At 39.7% G+C, this 19542-nt stretch overlaps 2 protein-coding genes across 3 annotated transcripts; one reads left to right on the top strand and one right to left on the bottom strand.

Moving 5' to 3' along the window:
- The first annotated feature begins 3674 nt into the window (after positions 1-3674).
- LOC131534265 (uncharacterized) lies at positions 3675-5504 on the top strand. The gene is made up of 4 exons (XM_058767059.1): positions 3675-3895; positions 3989-4100; positions 4571-4944; positions 5136-5504. Exons 1-4 carry the CDS (start codon positions 3740-3742, stop codon positions 5502-5504), a joined length of 1011 nt encoding a protein of 336 aa, XP_058623042.1. The 5' UTR covers positions 3675-3739.
- A 470-nt stretch (positions 5505-5974) lies between these two features.
- On the bottom strand, positions 5975-7948 carry LOC131537564 (uncharacterized). Of its 2 annotated transcripts, none has more exons than XM_058771111.1 (3): positions 7662-7948; positions 7152-7322; positions 5975-7059 (listed from the first exon to the last, which is right to left on the bottom strand). In XM_058771111.1, exons 2-3 carry the CDS (start codon positions 7237-7239, stop codon positions 6032-6034), a joined length of 1116 nt encoding a protein of 371 aa, XP_058627094.1. In that variant the 5' UTR covers positions 7240-7322; positions 7662-7948; the 3' UTR covers positions 5975-6031. The 2 variants fall into 2 exon arrangements, with proteins under 2 accessions (XP_058627094.1, XP_058627096.1); XM_058771113.1 differs by having other exon boundaries at positions 7668-7948.
- Between the last annotated feature and the right edge of the window lie 11594 nt (positions 7949-19542).

Genomic DNA, 19542 nt, shown 5'->3' with positions numbered 1-19542 from the left:
ATCACGTGACGTCAATATTCTGAGTAGTTTCCTGTCAGTGCTTTTCTTATCTACTCAAGAAGGAACAATGACTAACTCAATCAGGGAAGCAACAAAGATCTCTTTGTATCAAGGAGCACCTCATGATCAGGCAATGTATGGACTTATAGTACAGCCAACGGACATGATAAAATTAATTTACGACCTCAGGCCTGCAAACACGGGATCTGCAACTGACTGTCTCATGACTCGCTTCCTGCCCTTCTGTGCTTCCAACTCGCAGTCTGTTCTTCAACAACGGACAGAAAAGTGTTACCTAAACGTTTTCAAGTATTGGAGCAATATACACACAAATAACATGTTTGATGTCTTATATATACTGTATGCTTGGTGTGTTTTATGTACGCAGTGAATTCTAATCTTTGACATATAACCCTTTTTGTTCAGCAGGAAAAGCTATTAACGTGTGAGATATGTTAAGTTTAGTTTCGTATGAATGATCATGATAATTGCAAATCATTGGTGAATGAAATGGTCATATAATAAACAGTAAGCATGTGATAATACTTTTATAAGTAGTTATTAAAACTGGTAGAAATATTCCCCCACATGAAAGATTACATATTAGGCTAATTTGTGTCCAAAGAGGAACAGTACGGGGCGGGGCTCCGCCCTACAGGGACAATTTGATTGGATCACTCGCCATGGGACAGACAAAAATCAGCCCGCTTTAAGAACCAGGGACACACAGCCTCCTGCGCTCTTGGCTCGCTGCTTACTCTCACTTGAATTTTGGCCCTTTCGCCTTCGTCTGATCGTGCACCCACTTGTGCTCACAGCTGTAACATCAAGCGATTGGGTCACCCAAGAACTCAAACACTCTGCCAGACTTCTGATTGAAGACACTTTTAGAAGCCTGAAGCCATGCAAAGAAATCTGAGAAGGATTTCCAGAGCGTCATCACGTCACAAAGAAACCAACCAATCACCGGAGGACATCCAAAAATAAAAACAAGGAATTAAAAAATAATAATAAAAACAAGATATAAAAATTGATTTTAAAATAATTTAAAACAGTTAAGAATAGAAAATGATTATACATAGTGCAATCAGTTGGGACGTAGCACAGTGCTCACTCAACAAATGCACAGCTAAACAGATGAGTTTTGAGTCTGGATTTAAATGTGGCTAATGTTTTAGCACATCTGATCTCTTCTGGAAGCTGGTTCCAACTGCGGGCGGCATAATAGCTAAAAGCGGACTCCCCTTGTTTTGTGTGAACCCTTGGTATTTCTAACTGACTCGATCCTAATGATCTGAGTGGTCTGTTAGGATTATATTCAGTGAGCATATCTGCAATGTATTTAGGTCCTAGGCCATTGAGTGACTTGTAAATGAGTAAAAGTACTTTAAAATCAATCCTAAATGTAACTGGGAGCCAGTGCAAGGACCTGAGGACTGGTGTGATATGCTCAGATTTTCTGGTTCTAGTCAGAATCCTGGCAGCAGCGTTCTGGATGAGCTGCAGCTGTCTAATGGTCTTCTTTGGAGACCATTACAATAATCCACCCTGCTGGTGATAAAGGCATGAACAAGTTTCTCCAAGTCTTTTTCCAAACACAAACATAGCTTTATTTATTTATTTTTTATTATTATCTCACGACTAAATGTATATAGAATGTAAACAGCTCAGGGACACCTAAGTCAGGTCCTAAATTTCAATTGTTATCAAACACACCTATCTGTAATTTTGAAATCATCCTAAAAAAACTGGATTAAATTTTTCAGGTGTGTTTGATTAGGACAGGTGCAGGCCATCGTCTCTCCTTTCTCTCTGTTGCATTTTGCTCTCTCTCAGCCTCCCTCTCCTCCATCTCCTGGATTAGGTCCTTCAGCTTCCTCAGACGCAATGCTGATGTTTTCCAGCTGCTGTTCGAGAGGCACTGGTTTAACACTGTGATACACGACCTGGAACAACCTGCTTTTATCATGTGTTCACAACAGATTGCAAAGTGTTTTCACTCTTGAAATGTTAAAGGGATTTAGCAGCCCCATATATATATATATATATATATATATATATATATTCATGTTTAGATTTTTATTTATGTGCATCATTATAAATAAATAAAAAAATGCATTTTACGGTGAACACAGGCAGCAGTCTAAGCACACGTGACGCGCCATTCCCGCATCCGCACTCGTGACCGCTCACCTCACACCTTATGTTTGCGGCTGACTGCAAATGATCATAATTGATGGACAACTATAGTCGGGAAAAGACATCAGCAATCCAGTGCCAAGAAAAGAAAAATAACAAAAGATGAAGCCCGTGCATTACTTCCAGGTACTTTCTTAATCTTGTGAAACTTTTTTTTGGCTGTTAACGTTAATAACGTGTTTTAATGATGGCAATAATGTAACCACCAACAACGCATCTAATATTCTCTCTTGAGTTTCCATGTTCCCTTACAAAACTTAGCCATGGTTTTACTACGAATAAAACCAAAAATCACGGTTCTTGTAGCCATGGTAACCACAAATTAACCATGGTTTTGTTATTTCAAATAATAGTTTACTATTAGCCTGGTAATTACTGCTATTACAGTTACAGGACGATCAAATCCTTGTTTATTATTGACCAAACATAGGCTAATTCAAATATCCACATAATCTTTAATTTTTGGCCACCTTTTTGCATAGAAATGCTACAGCCTCTATAATTTCTTCAACAAAAACATGTTGGCATCACAACCCTTACAAAAATTAACCATGGTTTTATCATAGTAAAACTGCTTAATTTTTTATTATTATTATTATTTTTATTTCCATAATATTTGACGGAAGGGGCACAACAATACAATAGGCCCTTTTCACATGACGTCACGCAACTTCCGTTCTGACTCAACGCAGTGTATAGTTACTTCCGCCAGCATAGTGAAACGCTATGGAGTTTACACAGTCCCTTCTACATCTGCCAGAAATACATCTAGATGATGTACAGCGACTTTCAGACAAATTTTTGCTTACGACACGTTCTAAACTTGATAAAGGATACAAATTCTTCATTGAACAGTACCTGTTTGATTATAAAGGTAAGCATTTTTTTGTATTGTCCAGCCCAGCTTACGTTAGCGGAGGAGTTAGAATAACGGACCGGTAGTTGTTAGCTTTCTCTTCTGCAAATAGAAAGTCTTAAAAGTCCTTATATTCTTGATTAATTTAGTGTAATACAGAACGCAAAACCCTTGTTGCAATCGTGTTTTCATATTACCAATGTTAGCTATAGATTGTGTATTGTTAAGTCGGTAACATAGTCATTGTTAATGTTGTGCCATTTTACCAAAACATTGCTTTGGAATAGTTTCAAATGTAGTTGTCGATGAGGTGACTCATCACCTTCAGGTTTTTCTGATTGTTGTGTTCTGCTGCGGTTGCAGACTTTGCAGTATCCCACAAAGTTCCATTGTGGTTCAGTATGTTTCTCAGTCTGATGTCAATTAGTTTGTGGAAACAAACTGCAAAAGACAACTTTACATATATTTAAGACAGAAGAGGGTTGTTTGTGAACAATAAAGACTGAGAAATATTCTGTGTGATTAATAAAAAAGCTGATGTTTAAAGCTACACTTACTGTAGTCCTTAAGTTTGTTCCATTACTCCAATGAAATGTAAAATTGTTGTGCAGCAAAAACATATCTTCATGCTTTTATTAACAGGTTACATTTCATGCGAAAGAGGTTCCTGTGGTACTGAAATGCATGGCATGTACCTGCTCTGCTGGGAAAGCACTGTGCAATCACATTGTGGCATTACTGTTTCTAATTGCTCACTACAGTACCATGGGCTTCAAGACAGTGCCATTGCCACTGTCATGCACCAGCTCACTGCAGACCTGGCACCGGCCTAGGACACAGGTAAGACATTAATATTCATTACATTTACTGATGTTGGACTAGTGGTTTGTAATTACTTTCGTCAATTAATAGTTTATCATCATTATGTTACAGGGAATTGCACCCGAAGCAACAAATGACATTGTAGTGTGTAAACCAGTACCAAAGAAGACCAAGAATCGTGCCCGTACTGGTGTGAAATGTACACTGTACAGAGCATATGGTGGTAAGACTGAATGAACCCACACCTGTCCAAACATTTTAATTTATAACAGAACAATGATTAGTATTTTTTACTTTTCTGTAGAAGCCTTCATTTGATATTATCTTTTGAAAATTATGACAAATTCTTAATATATATTTGGGGCAGGTTAAAACACTTACACTTTAATGTATACAGTGCATCCAGATAGTATTCAGAGCGATTCACTTTTTCCACATTTTGTTGTGACAGCCTTATTCCAAAATTTTCATATTTTAGCAGATACCGACACTTGTTCCAAAATGGATTTAATTCATTATTTTCTTCCATAATGTTCTTCATTCACGTTGTCATTATGGGTATTGCTTGTAGAATTTTGAAGAAAATAATAAATTAAATCCATTTTGGAACAAGTGTCGGTATCTGCTAAAATATGAAATGTTGGGTGAAATAGTAAAATATAAATTAAACTTGACATCTCACTTTTATGTCAGGGCCTCTTCCAGATCCTCACATCATGGCCAGTGGTGAGAAACTGCAAGACATACGCCCACAACCAGGCATTTGCAAATTGCTACACAGGCTTGAAGGTCTTAATTTTGTGGACTCTAAATTTGGCCCTGTGCCATTTGGGTCTGTGCTCTCTTACCAGTGCCCTCCTGAGATAAGTAGAGACATTATTAAACACCATGGTGCCCCTGTATTTCCTCAGCTACCTGTTGATGGTTACAATTTTAAATTTCAAATAAATTTTGAGCCCAACTACAAGCAACAATGCCACTTAGAGAGCCTTAAGGTGTCAAGGGAGATCTCTGCTGCTATTGAGGCAGAAACACGACCACAGTCAGAATGCCAGCTGTGGAACCAGGTACGCAAACCCAGACTTACAGCCAGCAGATTTGGAGAAATATGCCATGTCCGCGGGGCATCTACTGCCAAAGCCTTAGCTGCTCGCATTCTGAGAGGAACTCCCCAGACAGCTGCTATGAAAAGAGGGCTGGACCTGGAACCTGACATACTTCGGCAATATTCAGATTTTGTAATGTCTCCGTAACACAGTGTGGGATAATCATCCACCCTGATGCACCTCACCTTGCAGCCAGCCCTGATGCCAAAGTCTTCAACCCAAGAGAAACACCACCATTCGGATTGGCAGAGGTAAAGAGTTGCGATGTTGAAGAGGTTTCTCAAGTTAAACACCTGATCACAGTTCAAGGCCAGGCCTGCCTTAAGAAAACCCACAAATATTATTATCAGGTTCAAGGCCAGCTGGCCTTAAGCGGACTTCAGTGGTGTGATTTCATTACAGATACCCACACTGACTTCACAGTTGAAATAATCTTTAGGGATGAGGAGATCATCAACTCAATGCGACAGAATCTGGATTATTTTTATCATAACATCTACATGGATATATCATTACATTGAGACAGAATTTCATAATGTAAATAGTTTTATATTAATTTGTAATATGTAATTTCTGTTGTAAATACTTTTTTCTTATAATTATCTTTGAAGTTTACAATTTCAGTCAATGTTGCATTGTCTGTAAATGTATGTGGGCTTTTAGTCTGTTATTGGTCCCTATTTGCTTGTTTTCATGGTTGCAAGAAACTGCTTTTAACCTTGTTTGTAGAATACACTTTGAGCTGCTATGGAAACTTAATTAGTTTCTTTCACTACAGTTCTTACCAAATGTGTAAATAAAAGAGGCAAGTTTCAAAAATATTCTGGTTCTTTTAATGAAAAAGGTGTAAATGCATTTCTCAGGAAAAACTATTTTACAGAATGCTTCACAGCATTGTTCATTAATAAATATGAAAATATACTTAACCCTACATTAATGAAAAAAAATAGAAAGTGTAACAAATTAAAAAACATATTACATGGCACTTGTATTTACAGTCTATATACACAGTTTCAAACAGCTAATAGTGGGATTGAGAGGAAACACTTCAGACTGGTTTGTCCCCTTTGATAACAAGAGGTCCCTGATAGTTTGACATCAAGCAACATATGGCCCACAGCTGATTGACTGATCCGACCATTGAAAGAGGAACAAGCCCATCCCAAATATGGTACTCCTTCACCCTGCGTATGGCCCTCTCAACTAAAATTCTCAGGCGGGCAATAGCCTGGGTCTTCTGGGTATCCTCCAAGCTGAGCTGAGCAGATTTCTTCAGCGGAGGGATGATGAGTGTTGCCCCCACCTCTGACAGCATCTTCTCAATCTGGAACCCCTTATCAGCCATTACTCCATCTCCTGGTTGAAGTAACTGCAAGATCTGCGATTGCCGAGTTATTTCTAAATCTGAGATGGAGCCTGTGTACAGTTTAGATATAAATGTGATAACCCCACATGGGGCAATGCCAATTAGACCTTTAAAGGTGGTGTGGTTTTTATAGTTGGAAAAACTTTCTGACTGCAGTAAGAGAGAAGATGCTGTTTCACAACGGATCTCTGTGCAGTCAATTATCACTCTCACCTGAGGGCAGTAGAGCTCGAACTTGTCAGGCATTGTGGCCTGCACTTGCTCTCTTGTCATCCACAATGGTAGTGAGCCAAGAACCTGGTAAAGGTAGCTTGTCCATGTTAAAATGATGCGACTAACTGTAGACAAGCTGACCTCAAAGATGGACGACAAGGTTTTCTCCTGAAGCCCAGCTGCAAAACGACAGAGAAACATGAATAGTTCATCAATGAGCTGAAGTTTTCGTTGAGGGCTAGGTGTCTCATGATCTGTTCGCTGTGCCTTGGACCAGTACAAAAGCCTTGAAGCGGAGGGGTAAACTGACTCCCAAAACACAGTGAAGACCTCCTTTGAGCTGAACCTCGTGTAGTAACGGAAGTCCTCATCTGTGACACAGAACTTGAAAATCAGCGGCTTCAGCTGCTTAACTGTCAGCTGCTGGATTTCAAGTTCTAGTGACAAAACCTGAAGCTCCAACTCTTGAATTCTCCGTGCAGCACTATCCAGTTTCCCTTAAAAGGTAGAAAAAGCATCATCATTTATTCATCTATCCATTTTCACTGAAAATGTTCACAAAAACCTGTTACTCTTTTGTAATACTAACCAGGAGAAGGATGATAGGCATAGTCATGATCTTTAGCCACTCCACCTGCAGACAGTGCCTCCTCTGTGATGTCTCCTGGGACAGGCATCTCCTGAGATTCATCAAGGACAGCAGCCCTAAAATGCTTCCTTGATCTCTGGTAAACTGACTGCCGAGCATGTGAGCCTCTTCCTAGAGATGTGAAATATATTGATACGTATAATCGTCATTATTGATATTTGGTAATCATTTCACTGGCCCCAAAAACTACACACCATTTATAATACCACCACAAATGCAACTAACAAATGGCAATTTTAATAACAGGATGATTTATTATACTTTTTATATAGACTAATGCAAGCTGTATAAAAAGTGCTAAACAGGCTTAATACTCAACCCCATACATTCATATTTTCTTCATGCATTTCATACTAGTGTAATAAACTGTAAAGCACAGTAATTATATAATGTAATAAATTGTGATGTTTTGTTCAATTTAATATATTACCAGACTTAATACTATCCTACCTTTACCCCAATCATTCCAGGAGAATCTAGACGGCACTGCTCCTTTTTTAATCCTGGTTCGTCCACTGGCTGATGTACATGTATCCTCTGGGGCAAAGTGCTGGCTACACACATAGGTACTCCCACGAAGGATTTGAAAACTCGGTCCCTCATCTCTTTTGATCGCCCTAATCCAACGGGCACGTGTGTCTGTGTCCACTGGAAAATCGTGGAAACTTAAATAAGGAAATTTCTGTTTGTTGTTCGAACAACAAGGAACACTGCAATAACATCTACAAGATGACTGTGCCATGCTTGTTGGATGGAAAACTGTTGAAAGATGAATAATGAATCACATCAGCATATAAAAATGGTTTAACATTTAGCTTTTATTAAGAGGGAGTTATTCTAAACAACAGTGCTGGAATATACATTAATGTATAATAAATAAAAAGTTAACTCTTATTAGTAAACTTAAGGCAACACAGGCTGAGAGCGATGCATGTTTTTATTTTTAGCTGATAGCTAACGTTAGCCTACTTTCCCAACCAAGGCAGTTACACGTTAAAGAAAGGAAAACTGGAAATAATCATTAACGTTATCAAACGAATTAACATAAAAAACCCGGTAAATACCTAAACATTATTATTCTGAACTTTACCTTTCGTGTTGTTAGTTAATAAGTTCCAACTTCCAACATTTTCCTGAGGTATCCAGCGCGCGTACGGTTAAACGGAAGTGCGTATACACTGCTTTGAGGAAAGGCGGAAGTTTTCTGACGTCATTGTGAAAAGGGCCTATTCTGCTTAGGGCATCCATTTGGCCAGCAGCGGCCCTGAACACAAATGTCTGGAGCAGATACAGCAGCAGCCAGATTGTCCCGTACATGTGCTCCTGATTTTGTTTCGGGGTTCTGGGCTTCAGAGGGGGGCATCATCATTATTCTCCCCAACCTCTGGCTCAACAATGTCCCCATTTTGAAGAGCAATATTGTGGAGTACAGCACAGCATGCAATTACCTCAATCACAAAGGCAGGGCTCACTTCCATGGCCTTAAAGAAAACAAAGCGCCAGCATGTTTTCATCATCCCGAAAGCTCTCTCGACGATGTTCTGGGCACGAGAGTGCTTGCTGTTAAAGCGAGCCTGTAAAGCGTTCTTAACAGGCTCCCTGTATGGGGTGATGAGGCAGATAGGTGCACTCAGGCAAGGGTAGCCACCATCCCCGAGGATGCACTTACCCGCAGGTGGATAAAGGCTGTCAGTATAGACAGGGCTGTTCCTCAGCACCCTGGCATCGTGCATGGGCCCAGAATATCCCACAAAGATGTCAATAAATTTCCACGGTGATCAGTGATGGCCTGTAGCTGAATGGAGTGAAACAGCTTCCTGCTGAGCTGAAAGCTGGTGACCCTGCCAGCTGGGCAAAACTTTCTCCTGCCACTACCAGGTCATCACCGGTTGGGAAAGCAATCACCGTCCACAAAATCCTGATGATTGCAGAGCTCACTCTGTGCACAATAACATGCACAGAGTATTTGGGGATATCGAAGGTCCGAGACACCACCCTGAAGGACGCCGCATGACCAAGCCAGAAGAGGAACAGCAGCACCTCAATGTCCCTTTCCCATCCATGGTCAGAATCCAGCCTAATTGCAGCAGTGAGGGACAAGATGGACTGGCGAGAAAGACGGAGGTCATTACGGAGCTCAACTGCCTCATCAAAATACAGCTGCAGGATTGGCACAGCTCTGTTCAGGTGGCAGTAAGATGATGTGGGGGTCACCATCTGTTGATGTGTACATTGTTCATAGAACAATACATTTGTGCAGTGTAAATTAATACTTGTGTATAATGTATTTATTCATTGGAATGTTTTTTTTTTCATTTTATTCATATTCTGTTTTTGTCAATAAAACAGTCATCTTTATTCATCTTTTCTTGAAAAAAATTAAACCTATTTATGTACTCACATTGTCTGTAGTTGAATATTGTGAATTCAATAAATTGCCACGATGTGACATATCTGTCTGTGTAATTCTAAGTAAAAAAAAAATCTATTACAAATAAGTATACTATCATGCACGTGTGTAAGTGGTTGCAGGAATACAATAAATAGCTACTTTTTACTTACATTTTCTGAATATAAAATCAACAAACGTCTCCAAAGGCGTGCTTTTTGAGCAGCAGCACGATGCCTCCTTTGTACTGAGATTTGGAACGGCATAATAAATGAAAACGCGGCGATCAAACCAGCAGGTAAGTCACGTAATTGATGAAGGTATTTGCGAGAATCTAGCTTGGCCTCTTTAAATCTTTGCACTTGTGATGATGTCATAAGTCACGTGACAAAGCTAACAAGGCAGATTCAGGGAAAGAACGTACTTTTTTACCCTTGAAAAGTAAGTACTTATTCACAATAAGTACCTACTCAAGAGAGTATGCGGTTTCGGACCCAGCCAGTATCTTCTGTAATGCGTTGTAATCACACGCTGATGGGTGAAGTCAGTGTAAATAACTTCTGCCAACAAGGCAGCACCACAGTTGCCAAGTCCGCGTATTATACGCGACTTTGGGCTTCTTTTTTTGTAAAGTTTGGGGAAAAAAATCACTGGTCGCAGGTTGCAGTTTTTTGGGCTTATTTTTAAAAATATGGTCGTTTGTTAGGGAAATCTGACAAGCAACTTAGTTTCTTTACATTTATGGTCGCCGTTTCCTCTAGTTCTTTGATAGGCCTTTATCACAGTCCGCGTGTCATCACATCTGGCTCCGATTAGTAGCGTAAAGGTATTTCCGCCCGCTTTATTGTCAATGGACAGACGGCAGTTTTGAGAAGAAAATTAAACTAATTTAGTTTAGTTGAACATTGATGCAATAAACGTCAATGTTAAAACTGCATATTTATACCGATTCCATACCATTTATCATGTCATCCTTCATTTTAATGTGTAACATGAGCCAATCTGAGCGACACGACTGTCAGCTGCGGTGTTGCCAGTCAGATTAATACAGAGCAAACAGCTCAAGTTACTGCCAGAGGAATACTCGGACTGATTTAATTTTAATATTATTTAGTTTATTTTTGAATTATATTTATTGTGATTAACCTCCCGCTCTTGTTCACAGTATAATGATATTCAATCGTTGCACGCAATCACAGAGAATAACTCGATTAAGATGATCAAACTTATTTTTAATTATTGTCTATGGGCTGAAAATATTTCTTAAATTTGATGCAAATATAGAGGATTGCATCATAAAGTCAGCGCGTGAAAAAATGTGAGCATGTTTAATACAAGTTTGCCCTAAACCTTTCATTTAATCATACAGCCTATAGTAATGTTTTAAGATTTGGCTATTTCTAATGCTCATTAATATGATATGTTGTTTATATAGTTTTCTCGCTGTTGTGTGTTGAAATAAGGTGATCAGACTGTGAAGAATTGCCTGTACACATACAGTATGGCTCGCGCGCTCCTGTTTAAGTCATGAAATACGCATCTGGATATCGTGACAACATATTCCTTCGTTTCATAATACTCAATTAATTGTTGTAAACTGAGATTGGTGTCTTTAGAAGACGTATCTGTGCTGAATTCTACATAAATAATCCACAACAAAGCCGTGCTATGGGCAAAGCCATTGATAGAGCCTGCGGCAGAAGTTCTTTTACGCTACTATTTGAATCTTCCGCTTTTCGAACGCGGAAGTGTGATAAAGGCCTATTGACATTTCGTCTGCTCTCAGTTATTAGCCAATCAGTGCAATAATATAAATGCTGTAGCCTAATTCGTCAAATATTCCACCCCCTCCTCCTCATTGGAGTAAAATCACGCTCAACGTGAAGGCATGTGACGCTAATCCCAAGCCAGTAGTTGATGTAATAAACATTTAACGAGTTTGTTTGCCCATATAATCATTAGGAAATAGAGTAAACTTATTTGGCTTGCTGTCCACTGATGAGTGGCTCGATGAAGCAGCTTCAACTCGAGCTCTGATAAACCCCCCAGGGACATGATATAAGGTGATTACAAAGGGCAAGGTACCTAAGAAGAAGGTGGAGATTGGGGAGGTGGAGGGATGCTAGAGCAGCTGAGACCGGAGAGAGGTAAGCAGCTGCTTATATACTCTGGCTGTTGATTGAAAGATTAGATGGGCTCGCTCCTCCCTAACTTACGTTTAGGAACTTCATGTAAATTTTCACAAACATGCCGCCAACAAAGTGGTCCAAGTATGGCAAAAAGTACAACAAAGACTGGGAAAAGGATACACAACTTAAAGACTGGATAGGTCAAGTGGTCAGTGATCAAAGTAAAGCGATGTGCAGGTACTGTAAAACTGAGATTCGTGCTCACCATGCAGATCTCCTACAACATGCAAGCACAGACAAACACAAGAGAAATTCCAAGCCATTTTCGTCAACACGTCTAACGGACATCAGTTTTACAATGTCAAAATCTTCGACTGTAAATCAAAAGGCTGAGCTTCAGCTAGCATGTTATATCGCTTGTCACACAGCAGTCAGTTCAGTTGATCACTTGGGTGAACTGGTAAATTCAGCCTTTGAAAAGGACTTGAGCATCCATCGTACAAAATGTACAGCACTTATCAACAACGTCATAGCTCCATGCATGTTCAAAGACTTGTTAAAAGATATCGGAGAGACTCAGTATTCACTGGTGATCGATGAGAGCACAGACGTTGCTACGGTAAAGCAGCTGTGTGTAGTAGTGCGTTATTTCAGTGTCTCATTGAACAAAATTGTTTCAACATTTTTGGGCTTAGTGGATATGCAGGGAGAGGCAGCAGAAGCAATTGCGACAACACTGACGGAGTTTCTTGACAGTATTGGTCTTGATTTCAAGAAGTGTGTTGGCATCGGAACTGATGGCTGTAGTGTCATGGTTGGACGGAAAAACTCTGTTTATACTCACCTTCTCAAAAAGAATGAGAAACTGCAACTGCTTAAGTGCGTGTGTCATTCAATTCAACTTTGTGCCAGCAAAGCCGTTGAAACACTGCCTCACAATCTCGAGTTTTTAATTTCACACTGAAACGCCACTGATGCTAGTGCAGCTTTCAGGCACTAGATGGCTGTCCATATATGACTGCTGTGTTCATGTACTAAAGCAATGGGATGAGCTGAAGTTACATTTTCACCTGTGCAAAGATGCAAAACGATGCTATGATGCAGAAGTACTCTACCAGATGTACTGTGATCCATTGAACAAACTGTACCTGGAGTTTATTATGCCCATCTTACATGAGTTTTCTAGAGTCAACAAATTGTTTCAACTTGAAAATGGGAATGCATTCAAAATGCTGGCCTGCCTACAGTCATTTTTTCATACACTTCTCAAGAGTAATCACACCCAGTGCCATTCCTCCTTCTGATTCCAAACTCCTTGATGTCAATTTGAATGACACAGCCAATCATCTGCCCGTGTGTGCTGTTAATTTTGTTGTGCAGTTTTCTATTGCTCTTGGTGAAGCAAAGTTTGACAGCACCATTGAAACAAATATGAAGAACAGATGCCGGGATTTCCTTCTGGAAGCGGGTGCAAAGCAGGTGCAGAATAGGCTCCCTGCAAATATCAATACCTGGAAATCCATGACATCATTCAGCCCATCAGTGATTCTATCACAGAACAAACCACAGTTAGCCACAGTATCCATGCTGAAAATGTACACTGGTGATCTCGGGGCCCTGGATGCACAGTATCAGGCAATCAACTTCCAGGAGTGGAAAACAAAGGATAACTGTCAAGCAGAACAGTTCTGGACTGAAGTTCTTAACTACAAGGACAGTAGTGGGGAGCAATGTTTTAAAGATCTGGCCCTGTTTGCACTGTCCCTTCTTGCAATGCCTTTGAGCAATGCTGACGTTGAAAGGGTTTTTTCTCAAATGAACCATGTAAAATCTAAACTGAACAGAATGGGCCAGAAGACTCTCAATAGTATATTGTGCATTCGCTACGGCGAAGACTCTGCATTTGCTGCAAAGACTTTGTCCCGAGCCAGGAGATGTTGCAGCGCTTCAATGTTGGGATGTACAGAGATGGAGAGGAGACAGGGGAGATGATGGACAGTGCAGCAGAGGAGCATGATGACCTTCTTTTGTAAGGTAAATTTAAATTTTTTTAAATGTTTTTGTAATGTATTAATTATCACATTTACATCTGCAAGACATATTTTTTAGGGTGTTTGCTCATCTGCAATACGTCTCCTTTTAGATGTCAAATAGACATCTATTAGATGTCTTTAAGATGTTTATGATTTAGAATGCATTTAAAACTGACATCTGAAAGATGTCTGTCAGACATTTGTACACAGCAGATGCTTTCCAGATCAAGAGATCTTTAACATACATCTTGCAGACGTTCGTGTGCTATCTGGGGTAGGTATCTGTTCCACTTCGAGAGCTCAGAACTGTCCGTCATGACTGCGCTTATTTCACTCCTCCCCTCACTGCAGCCGCCTGCTCTCGCCTACATTTCAGGCAAGGCGAGGCGCATCTCAAGCAAGCCTATTTTCTTCATTCACGCCGAGAGCTTGCACGATAACAAGAGGCGGGATTTATCACACGAACCAATCACATCCAATCATAACCGATCATATCCAATAATATCTCCTCTCACGTGACTTTCCCCCATTCATCTCAATAGGTGTGTTCGACTTGAAGCGGCGCTGCGCAGAATGACATCAAAGTACCGCAAGAGCGATAAGAGAGCAGACTTTGATGTCATACACTGATCATTCTGCGCAGCGCCGCTTCAAGTTGAACACACCTATTAGCTGCGTTTCCAAACACATAACGTGTGGACCAGACTGCTTAAAAAACTTATGACTTCTTGTAGCTTTCTTTTTAAGGTCAATGAGTCTGCACCTGTTTTTTTAGATTAGGCAGAAGAAAGGCTTTTTTCACTTGCTCTCTGAAGCTAAATGTAATTTCTTACAACAGCTGACTATTTTCTGAAAGTTTGCTCTGCTGTCATGCAACAGATTTGACTCTCACTGGGTTTAGTTTTGTGGTTTGGCCAAAACCAGGACTCAGTCAGTTTTCAAGAAATACAAGCATGTTTGTGTTTAGCATTAGAGTTTATGGTGATCATATATTGAGCATACATACATACAGTAAATGATTGTTATACTTTGTTGTACATTGGAGGATGATGAAATGGGTTGCATGATGTAATAATTACTGGTGTGACAACATTGATTTCAACACATCCTTCAAGTTCCAAAGTACATAAACAATTTGTGCATCAGCAACGCGAAGGCTTCCTCAGGCTTTTTGCTTTCACAGGTCAGTGATGATCACTGTATTGATGAAGGAACCGAGAGGTGGATTTCTGTTGCATATGTCACTTGTTTGTTAAAAAAATTAAAATTGTTAGATATTTTTAAAAGATGAAGGTTCAGATTTGATGTAATTGCATTTCATGAAACATTTTTTTATTTACTCCAGCAGTGTGTGTGTGTGTGTGTGTGTGTGTGTGTACACAGTTAGGTTCATATATATATTTGGACACAGGCACAATTTTTATTATTTTAGCTGTTGACCAAAGTTATGAAGAAGATTTTTATTATTAATGATCTGAACTAATCAAGTATAATCAAGGTGAATCTTGCCATTTATATATCCTTTTTAATCCTCCATTATGTTCTAAAGGCCTCTGTGTTAAAAGTGCCTACGTGGCTAAAATGTACAAACAGGAAACATCTGGAAAAATGTAGGGGAGCTTTTTCTTTTACCATAACAAGTCTAGGAAGTCTCAGCTCCCAAGGAAGAGATAGGATTGCATACGCAAGCGAAATGTAGAATGGTATGCATGAGAGGGGCTTCTAATGTATAGAAAACCCGCCTTAAAATCTTGTATATATACCAAAGCCCAGAGACATTCGAGAGACTTTTCTGCAGAAAGGATCTCGGCTTTATTCTCGCTATATAGATAATAAAGTCTTTTCTTCTGGCATCAAACTTCAAGATTGTGCGTAATTCTTCAGAAAGAGACAGAAGACACTACAGTTACAGTTATAATGATCTTATATTTGATTATAGACACACTCTGAGCTTTAATTCGAGAGTGTTCTCATCAAAATTGGAGGAAAGGTTAAGGAATTACAGCTCTTAAATATGTACCTCCCCCCTTTTTCAAGGGACCATAAGTAATTGGACAATTGACTCAAAAGCTGTTTCATGGACAGTTGTGTGCTATTCGTTATTTCTACATCAATTAAGCAGGTAAATGGTCTGGAGTTGATTCTAAGTGTACCATTTGCATTTGGAAGCTGTTGCTGTGAACCCACATCATGCGGTCAAAAGATCTCTCCATACAAGTGAAACAGACAATTGTTAGGCTTCAAAAACAAAACGAATCCATCAGAGAAATAGCAGGAACATTCAGAGTGGCCAAATCAACAGGTTAGTACATTCTGAGAAAAAAATAATGTACTGGAGAACTCAGCAGCATAAAAGGCATGGACGTCCACAGAGGACAACAGTGGTGGATGATCAGAGGATCCTCTCCATGATAAAGAAAAACCCTTTCACAACATCCAGCCAAGAGAAGAACACTCTCCAGTTGGTAGACGTGTCACTGTGAAAGTTTAAAATCAAGAGAAGACTTCACAAGAGCAAATATAGAAGGTTCACCACAAGGTGCAAACAAGGCCTGATTAGACTTTGCCAAAAACATAGAAAAAAGCCAGACCACTTCTGGAAAAGCAATCTTTGGATAGCTGAAATTAAGATCAACCTTTACCAGAATGACGGGAAGAAAAAAGTACGCAGAAAGCATACAACATCATCTGTAAACATGGTGGAGCAGTGTGATGGCATGAATACGCATGGCTTCCAGTGGCACTGGGTTACTGGTGTTTGTTGATGACGTGACAGAAGACAGAAGCAGCTGGAAGAATTCTGAAGTGTATAGGGATATACTGTCTGCCCAGATTCAGCCAAATGGAGCAAAGTTGATTGGACGGCGCTTCATAGTACAAGTGGACAAGGACCCAAAACATACAACAAAAGCAACCCAGGAGTTTTTGAAGGTAAAAAAGTGGATTATTCTGCAATGGCCAAGCCAATCTCCTGATTTCAACCCGATTGAGCATGCATTTTACTTGCTGAAGACAAAACTAAAGGCAGAAAGACCCACAAACAAACAACAACTGAAGTCTGCTGGAGCAAAGGCCTGGCAAAGCATCACAAAGGAGGAAACCCAGTCTTTGGTGATGTCCATGAGTTCCAGACTTAAGGCAGTCATTACCTGCAAAGGATTCTCAACAAAATATTAAAAATGAACAATATATTTATTAAAAAAAATTATAAATTCAGTCCTGCTGTAGAACCTGGTCGAAAAGAACGCACACACATGTGTAACTTAAGTCACATTCCACTGGAAACTAATCTAATTTCATCAGCTCGTAAAAGTTACAAATGACCAACCCAACGCCCAGGTATCTGACTAAGTTTCCTGTCTGTTCTCCTTATCATCTCATGAAGCTGGGAGGAGAACATCTGGCCATTCTTTGAAGCACAGGATTTTCAATGTTGGTCTTGACCAGTTTACCATAAATAAAGTTGAATAAACAGACAGTACAAAGCACGTGGGATCTGGATATGTTCCAGCTCAGACCCTCCCTAAATCCCCTGACTGCTTTTGACCATAATTCAATGATGGTATCAACAAGGAAAGACAGATATATGTTAACCAGACTTGAACAAACCTACAGCACAGACATCCTGGTGACCCCAGAGCAAACCCCCTTTTCCAAGTTGCATTCCAAGACGATGCCGCCTCTTGTGCTCGGACAACAAAGAAACTCTAGTCACACAGAGTTTCTTTCAAAAGCACAATTTGGAAAAGACTGCTGCTATTAAAAGCAATATATCTAAGAGACAATACATATACGAATGTGGTATTTTATGTTTCATATATCTGACTGTAGTTATCAGAATTTAGGATATTTTTAATCTATGACTTAACTCGTTTAGTAGATAAAATTATAGGTATTCAATATAAGTATCTCATGTTTGATATTAAATTACACGTTATGCTGATTCCAGTACATTGAAATAGATGAATGTTGACTTTTAGCATCACAAGGTATGATTATAACACTTTGTAGAAATCTGCTAGGATATTGTGGCTCAGGTGACATATTTATGAGCAGATAATGTATGCACAAAATATTAGTCATGTTGGGCGGGGCTCCGCCCTACAGAGACAATGTGATTGGGTCAGACAGTGACTAGGATGGACTTAATTCTGTCCGATAAAAACAGACACCCCAACTTTGAACCCAAGCTCAGAACAAAGAACGGGGTGAAACAACTGGTGCAACTGCAAGAAACGTGGCTGAAAGTCTGGGCGTTGCCCCTCGATCGTGCTGTGAAACATCTGGCTGATCATCAAGAGACTTCGACACCCTGGCCACGTCTGACCAAAGAAAACTTGCAAAGCTGCTGCGTAAGAACTTCAAAACTCGCTATTCGCGCGCTGCCAGAGAGTCATCCAATCCAAAGGAGGAATCCCGAGTGACGTCACGCGACAACAAAACGTCAGCAGGAAAGGTCCTGGGTTTCCCTTCAGCAACCCTTCAAGAAGTACAGCCTTCAATTCAACTTCAAACTCACAGCAAGTAAAACAGACAAATCTCTTATTAACTGAAGCTGGTTGAATTGAATGAATCGTTAAAAGATAACAATAACTGAGTCTTCCGTTTGTGACGTCCCCATAAGGTCGTCCTTAATTCTCAAGAGAAGAGAATAGTTACCTTCCTTCAAACTGCTTTGATCTTGCCATAATATGTGTATGTGTGTGTGTATGTGTTTTGGTTATTTGTAGTGTGCCTTAGAATAGTAAATAAACGCTCGATTCATTTTTAATGAATAGTCTGGTGCCTTGATTTTCAAATCGTTAAATTATTTGCCATAGATCGTGTTACCTGTTGCTCAGGCAAATTTCCCAATCAATTCTGTATTCTTATCAACAATAAGAAGCATTGCTGATTTATACTATATTAATACTCGCGGGACGAGTTGTTAATAGGGTATAAATTATACAATATTGATTAATATCAATTAATCAGATCAAAACCGAATTTCTACGATTTGGTTCTCTGAAGCTAAAATTGATAAATAAAGGATAAAACCTTATAAATAATATTACACTGCTCAAAAAGAAGAGTTAAACAGCCGTATCGCCTGAGGGAACGAAATTCTTCATCTCTCTGTAGAACAAGACACAGACAGCATTCTGTCACTGAATGTGCTCTTTTGCCTAGACATGGTGCTATGCAGCGGATGATGGGCATTACGCAGTTCTTTGCAGGTTGCATATCTGGTTGTTACCCCCTTATTACCTAAATGTAACCCAATTGTTCCCTTATATCTACATGTACGTTCTATATAGGTACACTATAATTACAGAAACATACACTGTAAATTCAGTATACTTACGTAGTTCTTTGCGGGTTATAATCTAAAGATATATATATTGATATATATAATATATAACTTCCGGGTTGAGTGAATACCATCCCCGCCCGAAATACAGCCATTGTGGGTCTCGACGGGGTTTCAGGTATGATGACTCGAAGGCTATACGGTCATTCTGGACCTCAGCTCCGCGAGCAGCGAGGAATACTCGGCGGATTGTTGATCAGAGTGTCTTGGCTAGCTTAGCCAGATCAGCTAGCCCTTCACTGGGTGGTAATGAGCTCAAAATCTGACTTTTTAATGTACGTTCACTCTCTAACAAGGGTCTCTTCATCAGTGACATTGTGGATGATCGTAAATTCGATTTATTCTGTTTGGTTGAGACCTGGCAGCAAAAGAATGACTTTTTAGAGTTGAATCATGCGTGTCCCCCGGGGTTTGTTTATATTTCGCAACC

This window comes from Onychostoma macrolepis, chromosome 03, assembly GCF_012432095.1.
Source record: "Onychostoma macrolepis isolate SWU-2019 chromosome 03, ASM1243209v1, whole genome shotgun sequence".
Classification (NCBI taxonomy): domain Eukaryota; kingdom Metazoa; phylum Chordata; class Actinopteri; order Cypriniformes; family Cyprinidae; genus Onychostoma; species Onychostoma macrolepis.
The sequence above is the reverse complement of the archived record's forward strand: the minus strand, read 5'-3'. Positions and strand labels throughout refer to the sequence as shown.

Excerpts from the sequence above, each read along its gene's own strand:
- LOC131537564 (XM_058771111.1), bottom strand. The coding sequence starts at position 7,239 with ATGCCTGTCCCAGGAGACATCACAGAGGAGGCACTGTCTGCAGGTGGA. Across the intron at positions 7,060-7,151 it reads TGCCTATCATCCTTCTCCTG|GGAAACTGGATAGTGCTGCA; the intron begins GTTAGTATTACA and ends CTACCTTTTAAG.
- LOC131534265 (XM_058767059.1), top strand. The coding sequence starts at position 3,740 with ATGGCATGTACCTGCTCTGCTGGGAAAGCACTGTGCAATCACATTGTG. Across the intron at positions 4,101-4,570 it reads ACTGTACAGAGCATATGGTG|GGCCTCTTCCAGATCCTCAC; the intron begins GTAAGACTGAAT and ends CTTTTATGTCAG. Across the intron at positions 4,945-5,135 it reads AATGCCAGCTGTGGAACCAG|TGTGGGATAATCATCCACCC; the intron begins GTACGCAAACCC and ends TCCGTAACACAG.